The sequence below is a fragment of the Corylus avellana genome, chromosome ca5, assembly GCF_901000735.1.
Source record: "Corylus avellana chromosome ca5, CavTom2PMs-1.0".
NCBI classification, from domain to species: domain Eukaryota; kingdom Viridiplantae; phylum Streptophyta; class Magnoliopsida; order Fagales; family Betulaceae; genus Corylus; species Corylus avellana.
Genome location: NC_081545.1, coordinates 34,648,232 through 34,667,914, shown reverse-complemented (window position 1 = coordinate 34,667,914; position 19,683 = coordinate 34,648,232). Strand labels below are relative to the sequence as shown.

General features: G+C 36.8%; 2 protein-coding genes across 2 annotated transcripts; one reads left to right on the top strand and one right to left on the bottom strand.

Moving 5' to 3' along the window:
* Positions 1 to 1,434: 1,434 nt before the first annotated feature.
* Positions 1,435 to 1,719, bottom strand: LOC132182229 (cyclin-dependent protein kinase inhibitor SMR6). Its single transcript, XM_059595419.1, has one exon. It carries the CDS (start codon positions 1,717 to 1,719, stop codon positions 1,435 to 1,437), a length of 285 nt encoding a protein of 94 aa, XP_059451402.1.
* Positions 1,720 to 9,197: 7,478 nt separating this feature from the next.
* Positions 9,198 to 18,334, top strand: LOC132182228 (uncharacterized). Its single transcript, XM_059595418.1, has 15 exons — positions 9,198 to 10,883; positions 11,031 to 11,457; positions 12,088 to 12,242; positions 12,390 to 12,665; positions 12,757 to 14,871; positions 15,235 to 15,549; positions 15,652 to 15,810; positions 15,904 to 16,218; positions 16,329 to 16,487; positions 16,582 to 16,896; positions 17,010 to 17,168; positions 17,262 to 17,576; positions 17,701 to 17,859; positions 17,953 to 18,277; positions 18,321 to 18,334. The coding sequence occupies exons 1-15, from the start codon at positions 9,279 to 9,281 to the stop codon at positions 18,332 to 18,334; spliced, it is 6,813 nt and encodes a 2,270-aa protein (XP_059451401.1). The 5' UTR covers positions 9,198 to 9,278.
* Positions 18,335 to 19,683: the final 1,349 nt, after the last annotated feature.

Below are 19,683 nucleotides of genomic sequence, written 5' to 3'. Positions count from 1 at the left end.
ACATGTTACATGCCTAAAGTCTTATCTAGCATCAATTTGCCATATCAAAGACCGAATTTAGGAAAGTGTCTTTGTCATCATGCGCTTGAAGTATTTAATTTGAAAGTTGTACCAATCAACCCCTCAACCCCACCTAGGATGCTAATCTACCACCTTATATTTGTTTGTCTTTTTATAATCAGAGAAGCATTACGAGGAACTTGGCTTTGCATAGAGTTCCAGGTGAGGTGGGGCATGTGAGTGGGACATAGAAGAAGATTAAAGAGAGCGTGGCAGAGCATAAAAAAGGTACTTGGTCTCTAGGGTGACGACCTGTGAGGTATTTGTCATAGTCAATCAATTGTGAACCATCCGTGCAGCAGCATCTCAGCCATGAAAAAAAAGAATTACTTTTACATGTGTTGCGGCAACTTTTGGCCACTTAGCTGGGTATTTATTCGTAATATGAAGTCTTATGCACACACCACACGTGTGTGTTTGTATGAAAGAAGTTGAGGTAATAGTTGGAGCCAATGGATCAAGAGATGAAAAATCACAAGTCATACAAATTTAGTTAAAGATATCTCTGATAATGATCATTGGGGAGAGAGACAGAGAGTTGATGAGTGGAGGAAAGCACTAATGTGCGAAGAGTCTTTGATGAATGATGAGTACTGCAGCAGAGATGCAGGCAGGACACGAAGCTGGTACACTGGCAAATTAACCTCTGACAGCCTTAAAAAAATTCAAATCTATGTAAACTGGTAAAGAGAGGGAAAGAGAGATCTAAGAGTGCATGTCTAAAAATTACCGTTAAAGTTTGTGTCAGCCATGTTTACCACCACCACCACATAAATAAACAATAATATTAAAGCATAAAACAGTGCAAGTAAGCCATTCCAACACAAGCACCAACCCAAAAAAAAAAACAAAAACAAAAACAAAAACAAAACAAAAACAAAAAAAACAACCTAGCAACTAAATATTAGCCTTACAAAATTTCAAATCTATGCAAACTGGGTAAGGAGAGGGAGAGGAGACAGAGATCAAAGAGTGCAAATGACTAAAACCTCCAGTCATTTTGTTTCACTACGGCACTATGAACAGTGATACAGAAAGCATAAAACAATGATCCCAACACAAACCGACCAAGAAAAAATAACTCATCAGTCATCAACCAAAGCAAGAAGCTTGAAAATCATATATAGAAACTTCTCATTACTGAAAACATGAACCAAAACTAGAATAACCATTTGCTAAATATCATATCTTCTTTGTACATCAGCCTCCCTCCACCAACCACAACAGAGAAGAGAAAGAGATAAAAAAAAAAACCCAAATAGAGGAAAAAGAAAAGAAAAAGAAAAAAAACACAACAAAACCCCTAACCTTAAATCTAATTGCCAACTACCCTTAACTCTAATTTTTTTTTCTGGGATTGACTAATCTCAACTCTCAGTTTGCTTTCTCAACATGGAGTTTGAAAACTGTCTCCAAATCAGGAGGAGTAAAGAACTCCCTAACACCATCAAAGTGGCATCTTGAAGCGGGCCGGCGCTTCCTTGGGGCTGGTGGGCAAGGGAATCTCTCTGGTATTCTCGCTTCTTTTGCTGTTGGGGTTGTGGAACGCGCAGCCTCGTCATCGTCTTGGCTCTCTTTCCCTCTGGCTTTTGTGCTTATCGGCTTCAATGAAGGTCGTACTAGGCCTCCATCCACTTGCAGCTTCTTTGAAACCCCCATATCCAAAAATTAAAAAAACTAAGCCTTTAACTGAAAAATTGAAGCAAACCCAACAAAGGAAACTGCTTTTTCCCTTGATCAAAACCACCCAAAACAAAGCAAGCACAGAGCAAACCAAAGTGAAGAGAAAGATGGGATTTTTGATCTGAGAATAAGAACAAACAAGGGGATACTAGGAGAATCAGATTGAAGAAAAAGATGGGTATTTTGTCTGAGAATCAGAACAAACCAAGAAAACAAGTTAAAGAGAGAAAAACTAGTTTAGAGAATCAGATTGGAAAGAGAGGTAGAGGAGGAATAAGAGAAAAGGGTCTTTCTTTGTGAGGCTATTCTTTGAGGAGGCTATAGAGAGAGAGAGAGACAGAGAGAAGGAGAAAGAAAGAAAGAAGAGAAAGAGTTTTTGTGGGAAAATAATAAGAAAGAATTTGTGATGGAGCAAAAGATGGTTCATAATATATTTGATTGAGAGATAGAGAGGCAAACCCGTGAGCTAAATGGACCGATTTGCTAAAAAGCTATGCTCACCAAAACAAAATATAATACTGTAATAGAAGAAAATAAAAAAAGAGAAAGAGCTACCTGCCCGAAATGTTGCGGGCAGCCAGCCGAAACCGAGTAAACTTGGTTTTTTTGGCGCCAAAACTTTGGGCGATTTGGTTGGCAACGGCTCTTTTTCCCGCCTTTTTTTTAAGGTTCTTCACGTTTCCGATTATACCCTTTTGTTTGACATGGCTATTATTTTTTGGGGAATGGTGCCACCCCCAGTCGGTCAGGCAGGGGCACAAATGCGAAAGTGACGTCGTTTAAGCCTGCCGCCATAAGCTTCTGGGCTGATCTTATAGTTGGGTACCAATTTATTGGGCTTCAGCTTTGCTTAACAACTCCTTTCGGCTTTTGGGTTCAATTTTTTTTTTTTTTTTGGTTACAATCAAATTATAAAGGAATCCCCGTTTCCAAAATAAATTTGCAAAGATATTGCATTTATTAAACTATAAATTAAAAGCAAATTTGGTTATGTTTGCTCGAAAGTCAAGGTCATGATGGCAAAGCAGACTCGACTAGGCAACTGGGCCTCCCTTGCAATAAATTTCAAGCATATAATTCCTTGGAGAATCATAGGGAGCCCATCATAACCACCCCAGGCATGCTGAACCGGGTCCAAGGATTCGTGAATGGATGGCCGAAGAAAGTCAAATGACTTGGCTCACAATTCACAAAGGTTGATTCTCTTATGAAACTCACTTGTTCAAATAAACGTGCAGCGTGGTCACGACAGTTTTCAAGAACTTCTAGTGGCCCAATGGTTGGCTTTATATAAACTTTTAGCGTGCCTGTAGTAGCCACATGATCCATCGTATGGCTCACAGTGACCGTTAAAGCCTTCTGACGTAGACATGAAGTCAAAAACTTTGCAGCTTGGCCACGACAGCTTTCAAAAACTTCTAGTGGCCACATGGTTGGCACTATATAAACTTTTAGCGTGCCTATAGTAGCCATCCGATCCATTGTATGGCTCACAGTGGCCGTTAAAGCCTTTTGATGTAGACATTGCAATCAGGGACAGAGTCAAAAACTATTACAGGTAAATGCCAAGAGTCAAAAAGAATTTGCTGCTAAGGACCGGTTGATTGAATTTTTTATTTTTATTTTTTACGTTAAATTTATTTTGTTCTTAGGAACCAATCCCCCCTCCCTCTGTCCCTAATTGTAATAGTAGTTGTCACAAAGTGACCATCACTGCAAAGTTTTTTTTTTTTTTTAAGAATAATTTTCAAATTTTACCAAACAAATTTTATCAAATTTTTTTTTCAATAAAAAAAAAAAAAATGTACCTCCCCTCCAATCAATTCCCAATAGATTCAAAACCTTATTAAATCCACCGACGTATTTATTTTTTATTCCTAAAATAAGAAAAGAAGCAGCATGCCCAGTCATACTTCCCCGCCCGTATATGGCTGCAAAAGGGAAGCTTCTACTACTATTATTAGTCCAGTATGGCATGCTTACAGAGACACCAAATATTCATGGCCCCACAACTGTGGTGGTGGGGGTCCAAGAGCGGCTAAGGCATTCCCGGCCACCCAATAGGAATGCCAATTTGAAATCAGAGCTGACATGGTGACACGTCACTTTAGAATTATTGGATCGCATGGTCGTCAATTTATCTGGATCTTATCACCTGGGACCCACAAAACCATGACAATTGCAGGCCCAATGGACGGTGCTGCTTTTCTAGGACGGTGCTGATGAAAATAACCCGCCATCTGTTGAGCGCTGTTGAGAGAATCATGTCCGTCCGATCACGGTCAGCTTGATAGATACGTATTAAAGAAGAGTTCTTATCAAGTAGGGACCCCATGCATCATGCATGATGCTCGTTACCTTTTCCAATATCCAAATCGAGTTCTTGGGTACGAAATAAGGGAGTGCGTCTTGGCCAACCTACCGAAAGAAGAGTTCTAACCAAACGGGTCACAATTAGCCTATTGATTTGAGTGGGGGATAGTGACATGGCAACTCTATGCTTATTTGTTTTTCTCAGGAAGATGACAGAATCATTGTAGTTTTGGAGAAAATGTAAAAGAGCAGTGGGAAAAACAGACCAACAGAACCACACTTTAGGAGAAAAATTTCAGCTCCTTGATGCTTGGCTTTAGGTTTTTTGTTGCAAATAAACAGCAAAAAATAGTTACTTTCTTTTTTTTTTTTAATAAAAAAATATTGCCACAAATTGAAAGTCTAAACATATTTAAAGATATACTCAGTGAACGAGAAAAAAAAAAAGAAAAAAAAAGAAGGGTGACTTTTTATTTTTGAAATTCTTAACAAACCAGAGATAATAAATAAAAAAGGTAAAATGTATTGAAATCCCTTTGACTTTAACTATTTTAATCCACCCTCCCCAGATTTTCACTTGTTTTAATTTATTATATTCCAGGTCTTCAAAATCGATTTAATTACACCCCTTCCATTTGTTATACTACGACAATTATTGATAAAAGAATCCCAGATGACATTCACTTGACTAAACAATTGCCAAGGGAAATATATCAAATTGCATACCACCACCAAGCACTAATTGATGACCTTAGCATAAAATGAAGTTATTTATTTCCTTTACATTGCCAATCTTGGCAATTCATTAGACTCCTTCCCGATGCTATGACTTTTATTACAAATTAACACAGCAGTTCATGTAATATTTGTTACCTCAGTCATTAAAATATAGACTGCTACATAGCAGTTTACACGACACTTATATAACTCTTATCATGTCATCCATTAAAATATAGACTGTCACGTAAATTTATAAAGATTACAATAAAAGATAAAGGATCAAACATTTTTCTTTTCATTATGTTTTTAACTCCCAAAAAAAGATACTCCATGAATGAATTCAACAAAGAAAAACAAAAAAACATACTCTTTTTTTCTCGGCAAAAACAAAAATTTCTCAATTGCATCCATGTCTGACAAAATATTAATCGTCCGACATCTTAAAAGCAGTTAAACTTTAAATAAAAAATAAGCTTTTTGATGAAAAAGCAGAAGCAAGTTGCAGATGCCTCTGTTTATCAACGTAAGGGCGGCGAAGGCAGCCAATAATGTATTGATTGGTCGGCCTGATTGAGATCTTCATTTTTTTTTTTTTTTTTTTTGTAATTTTATGCCACTTTACACATGTAACACATGTGCTTACACGTGCTTACATAATATGATAAATACCAGTTCACAGTATATGGTGAGAATATTAACAATGCAGACAAAAATCAGGTATTGTATTTGGATTTTAGTGATAATTCATATAGACAAAGTTTTTCAACCAACTTCTTTTAATTTTACCTATTAAATTGACATATGTCTTTAAAGTATGTGATTTTTACATAATTTTTTTAATAAAAAATGTGAATCTAAAGACAGGTCTCAAATGCATGTAAGAATTATATGTTATAGAGATAAATGTTAAGTTCTCATAGTGTGTTAAAGAAAATTGTTTTAACCCAATTTGAAGAAAAAACTTTTTTCTATTTTAATGAATGATTGAAAATCCTGCCTATTGCCAAGCTTATATATATATATATATATATATATATATATATATATATATAGCATTGTTCTTCACAGCTATAATATTCCTATTGGACGGCCAATTAGATGGATTAATGAGACACGTAAGGGTGGGACCATCTGAGGTGGCTAAATCTGACCCTAGTTATACAATATCTTGTAATAGAGAAGATTCCACCATGTTGTGCTTAGATGAGTCTTCAATGTCATTATAGTTTTGATTAGTTCTATCACAATTATATATATATATTTGAACCTAACATTTAGGTTTAACTGCTATTAAAATTAGACTTAACGCTTCATTCATGCATTAGCGCCCACGATAAAAAATCCTGATTTCGTCTGTCTCCACTCCAAAGCATCTGGAGCCACAATACACTTCAAATCAACTTTGTAAAGAGCAACCCTTTAGCTTTTAGTTGATATCACTTTAAGCAAGCCAAAAAAGCTAGCTTTCGTTTTCTGTATATTAGCCTTCAATAGTAAGTTCAGAAATATGTGGCAGAGAGAAGCTCCACTAATATGGTTTTAGATTCATATGTTGCACACTAGGACTTAAAGATAATTCTATTGTTGGCAGTCCAACACATTGGTTTGACCAAGATCCTTTGGTCATAGTATATGTGGGAAAGGCGCTATAACCACTTTGGCTTACAACACAAATGCTACAATTTTTTTAACGATCCATAATTAATTTGACTATTTTTTTTTTATTATTTATAAAAAACTTAAAATTAAATCTGGACCGTTGAAAAAACTACGCATTTTTTATTTTTTATTTTTTAATTTTTTAATTTTTTATATAGCATCTAAGCTAAATCCTAACACCACAAGACAACTTACAAATCCTTGATCTGACCAAAAAAAGAGACTATTCAAAAGTCTGGCTGCTTCTTTCTGTGAGTGGAAACATCATAAAAGTTTTAGTCGATCTGGGCATGTGGCTGACCAATCAGTAGGACCATTGCATTTGTGGCCAACTCACCAATGTATTAGCATATAAGTGGCCTTTTGTCAGTTCTTGCCTACTTTAGCAGCGTAGCAATCAAGAGATTTAACACAGATATATAATGATCGCAGGCCACGATAGCTTTTTGAACACAAAACAATAAGCTTGCAATCCAGAATTTCAACTCAAAGTTGCAAGAATTGTCAGAGATAAACACAGAGAAGTTAAGCTACCTTTTGCAGTTTGGACACCACACAGTATTTTCATGCTATGTACCCCAGCATGCAAAAGGCAACTGAAACCGATATACCAGAATCCATTTTGTAAGGTATGGTTCCCAACATCAACTCTTTACTTTGTCACAAGGTTTCTACTCTGTTTTTCCTGTTTATTTGTAAGATAAGCTTAGATATCTTTTTTCTGGTCTGTAAAAGAAGCTTATATTTGTGTATATAGTAAGTTAACAATCTGTAAAGACTGGCTTACTCTAATCTGGAAGGTTACTGAAATCATATGAAACCTCTAGGAAAGAGCATTTTAGTGAGAAAAGTTCACAAGATTATGTTTCACTTGATAGGATGAAGTTAACTTTCTGAAATTTTGAAATCCATATCTTACAAACAAGCAGAATGTTAAGGCAAATTGTTTTCTTCTTCTTTTGCTAAGAATAGAATTCGATAAACTAGATGCTTTTCAATTGTGCAGTTAAATTTTTAGCTCATTCACTTATTCTTTTGGCTGTGTTTGCCAAAGGACTCAAAAAAAAGTCCTTATTATTCCTCTCAAAATCAACCCCAACAGTCTTACTTTTTACATCACATTAATTACTTTTTATTACTATTCAAATAAAAAAATTGATATACACAATCAGTATCCACCTCGATCAGAATAAAAACCAAAAGAATAAGTTGTGACATTTTCTAGTTTTCTTTTCTACCAGTACATCATCCTGTTTACTAAAAATCAGTTCAACCTCTATGGTTGCGTAGGTTTTTACTCCTTTAGTTTTAGTCTTTTAGATACTTAAAAAGGGTTACAATGGATAAGAATTTTGATACTTGTTTACCAGTTCTAGATTTTACAGACCAAAGCAATGGTACAAAATGTTGTCTCCCTCTTGAAGCAGAGAACTAATAAAGTAGATTTCAGAGGCACGCAACAGTTTATTCGTAAGGCAAGACTCACATAATGTAATTCTTAACTTGGCATTAATCATCTTTAAGATGGTCTGATTTATCTAATTTTGTAAAAAAAAAGAAGCCTATTCTGAACTCAATATTGTATCTCACATGCACACATAAAAGAAATCACAACTGCAACCACAAAACAATGATAGCTACCGAACTAAGTATACAAATAATACAAACTTTTAATTGCAGAATAAAACCCCTACCTGAAACTAAAGCAACAATAGTCGCAGACAAATATGCACATAAATTTCAATTTCTTCCAGGTTAGCCAAGAAACTAATGTCTACTCTTTACAGTTATGACACTTTTGCACATTTGTCAAGAAGAAAGAAAGACTAATTACTTAAACTGTATTCCAATTCATGTTAGATAGTCAATGAAATATAACTTGAACATTTAAAATAAGTTGACAGCAATTGAATCAGAGTGTATGAATTAGAAAGGTCAAGTTCAAGTGAGATAGGTATAGAAATAATGGATCAATGAATTACACCAGGAATGCAATGAAGTGGGTTACGTAGTCAGTTATATTGGCATAGCAAGCAAATATAGCAAAGTAGAAAGTAGCATGTTACAGGTGGCACTGTAGAGTAAAACAAGATACATTCCTATTATTTAAGTGAGTATCTCATACTGATCATCTAGTTTACAGGATCCAAACAAAAAGTGTAGGAATTTTATTGGCAGTGCAAGACCTGCATTTGGTGCTTTTAGAGCAGTTTACATCATCTCATTGCCTTAAGAAACCAAAAAGTCTCTTGCAACAACTTTTCCCTAAAAGTAAGTTGGAACAAGCAAATAGACAAGCGCCTGTTTCAGATTGGTGTTTAGTGTAATCATAAACAACACTCTATAGGAAGTGAATGGTTTTGGTAAAAGAGAAACAAAGACAGGACATATTTCCTATAAAGAAAAATTTCCCAAAAATATATTCAAATATAAATGTACATTCTATTTATGAATCAATGCGGTGCTACTCGTTCAAACAGTTAGATATGACATCATCAAAGGTGATTATGTGTCCAACACAGCATTCCTTTAACATGCATGGATGTGTTACACACAGACCTACACAAATTTTAAAATAAGTTCTTTTAATGTCATAAAATGACTGACATGTGATCAACTAGTGTCAAATGCACAACGCACAGTTGACAGGTTTGGACACAGTTGTTTCCTTTAATCTAGATAAAAAAATAATATTACAAGAACAGAGTAAGAAGACGAGGAAAAGGAGGATATGATATTAAATGGGAATAATATATATTGTATAAAAAATATGACATGGTCTGTCCCTGATTGACTACAGATGAGAAAATTGTCAGGCTGATGAAATACCATGTAAAGCAGAAATGGTGATCGCAGAGGATGATAAGCAGCTCCAGAAAGTTGAACAATTTGAGGCTGGAGAAGAGACAGGAAGTGAGATAAAAGAAGCCACGGAAGAGACAAACAAAAGGGTAATACAGAGTAACAAAAACCATGACACACTAGATGTTATCGGAACCAGTTCACCAATAGCAACGAATGAAGAAGCAAACCTCAATGTTGAAGGATACAGGACTTTGAAGGATGAGAGCATCCTTGACCAAAATGTTGAAGTAATCTCAAATCAACAGGCTTCCTTTAAAGAAATTCCACAAAGTATTGAAAAAGAGATGAAGGGTGCACAGAAATATGAGGCTGGAGAGACAAAGTTGGACAAAAGTAGTTACGCAGAATCAAGCGAACAAGTTATCAGCACAATTGAGGCAACCGTGGGTCAAAATGATAAAGCCTCAGTTCATACCCCTGTTTTGACAGTCGAAAGCTCAAACACAAATGTTGAAACAGTGACTGATCCATGTACCAAATCCGAAACCATAGACAAATCCTCTACCACTGCCACCATACTCTTTCAAGAAGAACTTGGAGAAACAAATTTGAAAGGAGTAGAGAACAAGGAACATGAGAGTTACTCTGATTTGGTGACTGAGGAAAAGGGTACTGAAGCAATTAGGCCAAGTGAAGAGATAGGAAATGAGAAGGTTGAAAAAGATAATGTCACGTGTGATAGCATTGAAGATGTCTCCTTTTCAACTGTAGCAGAAAGACCAGACAGTCAGAATGACAAAGAAGCAGCCTTAGATATTGGAGATGATGCTGAGGACAAGCTTGAAGGGTCATCTGTCACCCTACCAAAATACACGGCAAGCCAACAAGAAGATGGACCCAAAGTAGAAGAGAAGACTAAAGAGGCCGCCAGTATTGAATGTGAAGAGAAAAACCAAGAAACAACTGAATTAAACAAGCAAGAGAAATATATGACTCCAGTTGAAGATGAAATGCAAAATAATAACCGCTCAGATACACCCTTCGTCAGAGAAGAGATGCACTTGCAGGAAGTAGACAATTCTGACATATTCAAACTAGACCCTAAAATTGGGGTTGAAAATATTGTCATTGATAGTACAAAAGAAGTTATAAACCAAGCGGAAAGCTACGAGAAAATTGCACAAGCTGATGGCTCTGCAAGTGAAAGCGACAAAGATGTTGAAAATTATAGCAAAAAGCCCGATGCTTTCTCCATGGCATGTGAGGAAGGTATGCAGAGCAAAGGTGAGGACCTGGATAGAGCAGAGGCTTCAGCAGGGGAGAATAGAGCTAACGAAGGATTTACTGCCATAGTGAATGAAGATAACATCAACAAAACAGAACTCATAGAAGCCATAGAGCACAGCAAACTGGCATCGACAGAACATGGGGGAAGCCCTGAGCTTAGCTTATTGCAGCAACATGAACCAGAAAAGGAGAAGCCTGAAAGACCATTGAATGTGATTTCTGAGGAGATTGAAACAGCTGTTTCAAGAGAAAATGTTGAATTTGAAAATCCAGAAGATGGCTCCAAGGAGAAAAGGAAGGATGACAAACCAACTGCTACTTATGATATCATTGGACATGAAATTCCTGGGCAAAAGGTTAGATTTTCCCTTTTTTTTTCTTTTTTTTTATCAGAATGGTATATTCTGGACCCCTTTTTTGGTATTTTATTTTCATTTCACTGAAGTAAATAGTTCTCTCCCATAGATGATGAAGAGATCTCTGATGTTCTATTTTGGCCGCAGAATCTCCCACTGATTGATGCAAATGAGAAGACTGAAAGTGCAGAAGATGAAATTCCAAACAATAATGCCAACGATTTACATGTTAGACATTTATTGGATGAAGAAACAGGACAAGTGGCAGGCGAAAGAACTGATGAACAAATTCGCAAATCAGATGGAACCTCTGTACATGAGAAAAGGCAAGTTGCAAATGCATCTGAAGCATATGAAAGCACAGAAAGCACAATATCAGAGCATACAAGTACAGAAGGGACAGTAAGAATGGAAATGATTGCAAAAACAAGAGAAAATATCAAGGAACTTGAAACAGTTTATGGACTAGACTCTGAAGAAAAGATAGAGGACAAATTTGCTGAGGCGAACATGCCAGAGGTGACAAATAAGGAAGCAGCTATCGATACAGAGATACATAGAATCACAACAAAAAGTGAGTAGTTTCAAAACTTCAACCATTGTTTGCTCTTAGATAATTCAAAATTTCAACAAATTTTAAAGGTTAAATAAAGCAAGTGGATCACAAGCTTTTGGCTGCTGCATGTAGGATCTCAATAGAGTGATAACGGACACTAAAAAGTGACTAATCTCCAATATAGGGGATTTGATCACTAAAAAGTTCTATCCTGTTTAGATATTTATACTTGACAAAAGAATTTTATAACTTTTGATGCTTCAGCAGCAAGGATGGGACCATACTTCAATAAGGATGCACCATAGTTCTCTTTCCCAGTCAACTGAATTGAAGATTTATTTCAGTTAACCATGCTCATGCTTATCACCATTCAAAATTTTGCCTATTGGGTAACTATAATCAACAAAGTAATTACATAACAAATAGTCCTTAGCAGGATAGCTGGGACCTAACTTCTATAAGTAAACACCAAAGTTCACTGCCTCATCAGCACTTCAGTAACGCCACAGTCACTATTAACTGCTGACAAAGTATCTATATGTATTCACCACTCAACGCATAAGCAGGTGGTGTGTGAATGGGGGGAGTGTGGAGAGAGGGAGAGACCAGCTTGATCTGGAAATGATGATCCTCAAACATCTAATGCAGGTAATGATACTGAAGAAGGTTTACTTGAAGACGACACAACTAAAGTCTACAGCACTGTACACACTGGAGATGAGACTGCTACGATTCAAGTGGAAAGTCTTAAGGAAGCAGCATCAAACTTCAGTGGTGAAGATGAGAAGAAAATAGAGGAAGAGGTTTGACTGCAATGTAGACTTTATAATTAGATACATACATATGTATGTATGTACATGCATGCATATATGTGCGTGTGTATCTATGTATTCACACACCAGATCTCATTTTCTATATTTTTTCAATTCGTTTTCATTTTGTTAAAACAGGCGCATGATGGACATACGATACAAGGCAGTGGGGATGCTGATAAAGAAAAGATTGAAGAAGCCAATGTTACATTTGTCACACCAAAAGTAATTGAAAAAGAAACAAAAAACTATCAAGACAACGAAAAGGAAACGAAAATGTCAAGGGAAGAGGATGATAGTTTAGAGATCATAAAAGAAGGCAATGTCAATGAGCTCTCACGAAAGTCCACTGGAGAAGGTCTGGTACAGATCTTTGAAGATAATAACAAGGAAGCAAAGAAATCTACTGGAGAGGTAAGCATTCTCTATAATAAAAGGCTAACTTGGTTTTCCTTTCAAAATCTTAAATTGTTTACTTAAAATTGAAACTAAAATCCTAATGCAGATTTTTGAGGAGCTGCAGACAGCCAGAACAGGTGAGAGCCTTGCACATGAGAAAATTCACGATGTTGAAAGCCCAGGAAAAATTCCTTATGGTTCACTGGTGAAACAAGAGGAAGGCCTTTGGCAAGAAGCCAAGCACCTGGCTTCAGCAAAGGATGGAGACGAGGACACATCTTCTGTCCAAGTGGCTGAGGACAACAATGATAATAACAGGCTAGCTGAGGCTACAGAAAATAGTGCAAAGGTAACACTACAAGGTGAGGAAGATTCAGAGCAGGGACTGGAGATAAATGAATCGGGGGAGAGCATTGTAGTTGAAAGCCCAGAAAATATTCTCCATACTTCATTGGTGAAACAAAAGGAAGGTCTAAAAGGAGGTGGTGAGGACCTAGATTCAACTGAAGGTTCAATAGAAAGCAGAGACGAGGAGACATCTTTCATCAAAGTGGCTGAAGACAATGGCAAAAATAACAGGCCAGCTGAAACCACAGAAAGCAGTGTAAAGGTAGTACCCAAAGTTGAAGATTCAGATTATGTTTTACAGAACAATGAACCAGGAGAGACAAATCATGAAGGTGAAAGCCCTGGAGAAATTCTTGATACTGTGAAACCAAAGGAAGGTTTGCAGGGAGACATTGAGAACCAGGCTCCAGCAGAAGCTTCAACAGAGAAAAGAGATGTGGACACGTCTTCTGTCAAAGTTCCTGAGGACAACATTGACAATAACAGGCTAGCTGAGGCTACAGAAAACAGTGCAAAGGCAAGACCAGAAGGTAAAGAAATTTCAGAAGACACTTTACAAAAAGATGAACCAGGAGAGATTATTGCACGTGAGACAAATCATGGAGCTGAAAGCCCTGAAAACTGTCCTGATCATCCATTGGTGAAACAAGAGGAAGGCCTCCGGGGAGAATGTAAGAAGCCAGCTCCAACTGAAGCTGCAATAGAAAAAAGAGACGAGGACGTATCTTGCGTTGAAGTGGCTGGGGACAATGATAATATTGACGGAGTAGCTGAGACTACAGAAAACAGTACAAAGGTAACACCAGAAGGTGGAGAAGATTCAGAGAAGGCACAGCAGATAGATGAACCAGGACAGAACATTGTAGGTGTGACAAATCACAATGTTGACAGCCCCGAAAATAATCTAGATATTTCATTAGTGAAACAAGAGGAAGGTATACAGGGAGAAGATGATAACCTGGCTCCGACAAAAACTTCAATAGAGAACACTGATGAGGATACATTTCCTGTCAAAGTGGATGAAGACAATGATAACAATAACAAACAAGTTGAGACTACAGAGAATAGTGTAAAGGTCACACCAAAAGGTGAAGAAGATTCAGAACAGCTCTTGCAGAAAGATGATCCACAAGAGAACCCTGTACAAGGAAGGAATCATGAAGTTGAAAGCCCCGAAGAAGTTCTTGATAATTTATTGGTGAACCAAGAGGAAGACCTCCAAGGAAAAGGTGAGAACTTAGCTCCAACAGAAGCTTCAATAGAGAATAAAGATGAGGACGGATCTCCTGCCATAGTGGCTGAACACAAAGATGACACTAACGTGGGAGATGAGGCCAGAGAAAACAGTGCACAGGGAGAACCAAAAGGGGAAGAAGATTCAGAAGATATTTTACAGAAAGATGCAGTAGGGGAGGGCATTGCATGTGACGCAGATCCTGAACTTGAAAGCCCTGAAAAAACTCTTAATACTCCACCAGTGAAACAAGAGGAAGGTCTGCAGGGAGAAGATGAGAACCCGATTCCAACAGAAGCTTCAATAGAGAAAAGAGATGAGGACACATGTTCAATAAAAATGGCTGAAGGCAATGATGAAAATAATAGGCTTGCTGAGCCTGCAGAAAATAGTGCTAAGGTAACAGCAAAAGGTGAAGAAGATTTGGAACAGGTCTTCCAGAAAGATGAACCAAGAGAGCAAATTGAGGTGTTTGAGGAAGAGATTAAAGAAGAAACCTTGAGGCAAGAAGAAAACATTGATGACTCTCACTCTGCATCTGTAATAGTTGTGAGTGAAGAAGTAGGCTTGAGAGAAGCCGAACCAGAAAACAATGAGCAAGTCGAAAGCTTTGATAATCAAGAAAACTCCAAAGATCAGGTAGGAATTGGATACAAATTTTGGGCTTTAAAAATAACTTCACATATGTGTTCTTCTATCAGTACAAACCCTTTCTTTACTCTCCCTCTCTCTCTCTTTTCTTTTCAATAGGAATCTAGCGGATCAGAGACAACAGCCTTAAGTACAAATCCAAAAAATTTGAAAACAGAGAAACTAACTAATGAAGACCTCTCTTCAACAGTTGGAGAAGTCTCAGCAAAAAAAAGCTTAAAGGAAAATGAAAGTGACACAACAAATTTAAAAGAAGAGGTCAAATTTGTACACGAAATCAGAACAGTTCCCAAAATCTTCTGTTTTCTATGCATTTTCAGTTGTTGACTCAATGCTTTATTTGTTTAACAGGTCAAAGGCACAAATTTGGAGTTCGTAGAACACATTGAGACAATAGATTTGACTGAAGAAACAAAATCAGGGATCCTACAGGATTGTGTAGAGTCGAATAGGGACTTCAATGCTTTGACAATAACAAATGTGCCTGAGGTGTCTGAGGAAGACATTAAAGAAGAACCCTGGAGTCAAAAAGAAAGCATTGTTAATGACTCTTACTCTGCATCTGCAACAGCTGTGAGTGAAGAAGCAGGCTTGAAAGAAGCTGAACCAGAAAACAATGAGCAAATCAAAAGCTTTGATTATAAAGAAATCTCTGAAGAAGATCAGGTTGGACTTGGATAAAAATTTTGCGCTTTAAAAATGACTTCATATGTGTGTTCTTCTATAAGTACCAACCCTTTCTTTACTCTCTCTCTTCTTTTTCAATAGGAATCTAAGGGATCAGATACAGGAGCCTCAAGTACAAATGCAGAAAAATTGAACACAAAGAAACCAGCTAATGAAGACCTCTCTTCATCAGTTCGAGAAGTCTTAGCAAAAGAAATCTTAAAGGAAGACGAAAGTGAGGCAACGAAGCTAAAAGAAGAGGTCAACTTTGTACACAAAATCTGAAATGTTCCCAAAACATTCTGTTTTGTGTCCATTTTCAGTTATTGACTCGGTGCTTTATTTGCTTAGCAGGTCAAAGGCATAGATTTGGGGTTTGTAGAACAAATTGAGGCAATGAATTTGACAGAGGAAACAAAATCAGGGACCTTACAGGTGTGTGCACAGCCAAATAGGGACTTCGATGCTTTGACAATAACAAATATGCCTGAGGTGTCTGAGGAAAAGATTAAAGAAGAAACCTTGAGTCAAGAAGAAAGCATTATTTATGACTCTTACTTTGCATCTGCAACGGATGTGAGTGCAGAAGCAGGCTTGAAAGAAGCCGAGCCAGAAAACAATGAGCAAATCACAAGAATTGATTATAAAGAAATCTCCGAAGAAGATCAGGTTGGACTTGGATACAAATTTTGTGCTTTAAAAATTACTTCATATGTGTGTTCTTCTATAAGTAGCAACCCTTTATTTACTCTCTCGCTCTCTCTCTTCTTTTTTAATAGGAATCTAGGGAATCAGAGACAGCAGCCTCAAGTACAAATGCAGAAAAATTGAACACAGAGAAACCGGCTAATGAAGACCTCTCTTCATCAATTGGAGAAGTCTCAGCAAAAGAAATCTTAAAGGAAGACGAAGGGGATGCAACGAAGTTAAAAGAAGAGGTGAACTTTGTACACAAATCTGAATGGTTCCCAAAATATTCTATTTTTTGTTTCTAATTTCTGTTATTGACTCAGTGCTTTATTTGCTTATCAGGTCAAAGGCACAGATTTGGAGTTTGCAGAACAAATTCAGGCAATAGATTTGACTAAGGAAACAAAATCAGGGACCCTACAGGATTGCATAGAGCGAAATAGGGACTTCGATGGTTTGACTATAACAAATATGCCTAAGGTGTCTGAGGAAGAGATTAAAGAAGAAACCTTGAGTCAAGAAGAAAGCATTATTAATGACTCTTACTCTGCATCTGCAACTGTTGTGTGTGAAGAAGAAGCCTTGAAAGAAGTTGAACCAGAAAACAATGTGCAAATCAAAAGTTTTGATTATAAAGAAATCTCTGAAGAAAATCAGGTTCGACATGGATTCAAATTTGTGCTTTAAAAATGAATTCATGTGTGTTCTTCTATGAGTAGCAACCCTTTCATGACTCCCTCTCTCTCTCTCTCTCTTTTCTTTTTTAATAGGAATCTAGGGAATCAGAGACAGCAGCCTCAAGTACAAATACAGAAAATTTGAACACAGAGAAACCAACTAGTGAAGACATCTATTCATCAGTTGAAGAAGTCTCAGCAAAAGAAATTATAAAGGAAGACAAAAGTGATGCAACGAAGTTAAAAGAAGAGGTCAACTTTGTACACAAAGTCTGAACGGTTCCCAAAATGTTATGTTTTGTGTCCATTTTCTGTTATTGACTCAGTGCTTTATTTGCTTATTAGGTAAAAGGCATAGATTTGGAGTTCGTAGAACAAATTCAGGCAAAAGATTTGACTGAGGAAACAAAATCAGGGACCCTACAGGATTGCACAGAGCAAAATAGGGACTTCAACTCTTTGACTATAATAAATGTGTCTGAGGTGTCTGAGGAAGAGATTAAAGAAGAAACCTTGGGTCAAGAAGAAGGCATTATTAATGACTCTTACTCTGCATCTGCAATGGTTGTGAGTGAAGAAGCAGGCTTGAAAGAAGCTGAACCAGAAAACAATGAGCAAATGAAAAGTTTTGATTATAAAGAAATCTCCGAAGAAGATCAGGTTGGACTTGCGTTCATATTTTGTGCTTTAAAAATAATTTCATATGCGTGTTCTTCTATAACTAGCAACACTTTCTTTACTTTCTCTCTCTCTCTCTCTCTCTCTCTTTTTTCTTTCTTAATAGGAATCTAGGGGATCAGAGACAGCAGCCTCAAGTACAAATCCAAAAAAAGTGAACACAGAGAAACCAGCTAATGCAGACCTCTCTTCATCAGTTGGAGAAGTCTCAGCAAAAGAAATCTTAAAGCAAGACGAAAGTGATGCAACCAAGTTAAAAGAAGAGGTCAACTTTGTACACAAAATCTGAAATGTTTTCAAAATATTCTATTTTGTGTCAATTTTCAGTTATTGACCGAGTGCTTTATTTGCTTAACAGGTGAAAAGCACAGATTTGGAATTTATAGAACAAATTGAGGCAATAGATTTGATCGAGGAAACAAAATCAGAGACCTTACAAGTGTGTGCAGAGCCAAATAGGGACTTCAATGCTTTGCCTATTACAAATGTGCCTGAGCTGTCGGAGGAAGAGATTAAAGAAGATACCTTGAGTCATAAAGAAAGCATTATTAATGACTCTTACTATGCATCTGCAACTGTTGTGAGTAAAGAAGCAGGCTTGAAAGAAGTTGAACCAGAAAACAATGAGCAAATCAAAAGCTTTGATTATAAAGAAGATCAGGTTCGACATGGATTCAAATTTTGTGCTTTAAAAATGACTTTATATGTGTGTTCTTCTATGAGTAGCAACCCTTTCATGACTCTCTCTCTCTCTCTCTCTTCTTTTTTAATAGGAATCTAGGGAATCAGCGACAGCAGCCTCAAGTATAAATGCAGAAAAATTGAACACCGAGAAACCAGCTAGTGAAGACCTCTCTTTATCAGTTGAACAAGTCTCTGCAAAAGAAATTATAAAGGAAGACGAAAGTGATGCAACGAAGTTAAAAGAAGAGGTCAACTTTGTACACAAAGTCTTAACAGTTCCCAAAATATTATGTTTTGTGTCCATTTTCTGTTATTGACTTGGTGCTTTATTTGCTTACCAGGTAAAAGGCACAGATTTGGAGTCCGTAGAACAAATTCAGGCAATAGATTTGATTGAGGAAACAAAATCAGGGACCCTACAGGATTGCGCAGAGCGAAATAGGGACTTCAATTCTTTGACTATAACAAATGTGCCAGAGGTGTCTGAGGACGAGATTAAAGAAGAAACCTTAAGTCAAGAAGAAGGCATTATTAATGACTCTTACTTTGCATCTGCAACGGTTGAGAGTGAAGAAGCAAGCTTGAAAGAAGCTGAACCAGAAAACAATGAGCAAATCAAAACCTTTGATTATAAAGAAATCTCCGAAGAAGATCAGGTTGGACTTGCGTTCATATTTTGTACTTTAAAAATAATTTCATATGCGTGTTCTTCTATAACTAACAACCCTTTCTTTACTTTCTCTCTCTCTCTCTCTCTCTCTCTCTCTCTCTTTTCTTTTTTAATAGGAATCTAGGGGATCAGAGACAGCAGCCTCAAGTACAAATCCAGAAAAGTTGAACACAGAGAAACCAACTAGTGAAGACCTCTCTTCATCAGTTGGAGAAGTCTCAGCAAAAGAAATCTTAGAGGAAGACAAAAGTGATGCAATGAAGTTAAAAGAAGAGGTCAACTTTGAACACAAAATCTGAACGGTTCCCAAAATATTCTGTTTTGTGTCAATTTTTAGTTATTGACCGAATGCTTTATTTGCTTAACAGGTGAAAAGCACAGATTTGGAATTTATAGAACAAATTGAGGCAACAGATTTGATCGAGGAAACAAAATCAGAGACCTTACAGGTGTGTGCAGAGCCAAATAGGGACTTCAATGCTTTGACTATAACAAATGTGTCTGAGCTGTCGGAGGAAGAGATTAAAGAAGATACCTTGAGTCATGAAGAAAGCATTATTAATCACTCTTACTCTGCATCTGCAACTGTTGTGAGTAAAGAAGCAGGCTTGAAAGAAGTTGAACCAGAAAACAATGAGCAAATCAAAACCTTTGATTATAAAGAAATCTTTGAAGAAGATCAGGTTCAACATGGATTCAAATTTTGTACTTTAGAAATGACTTCATATGTGTGTT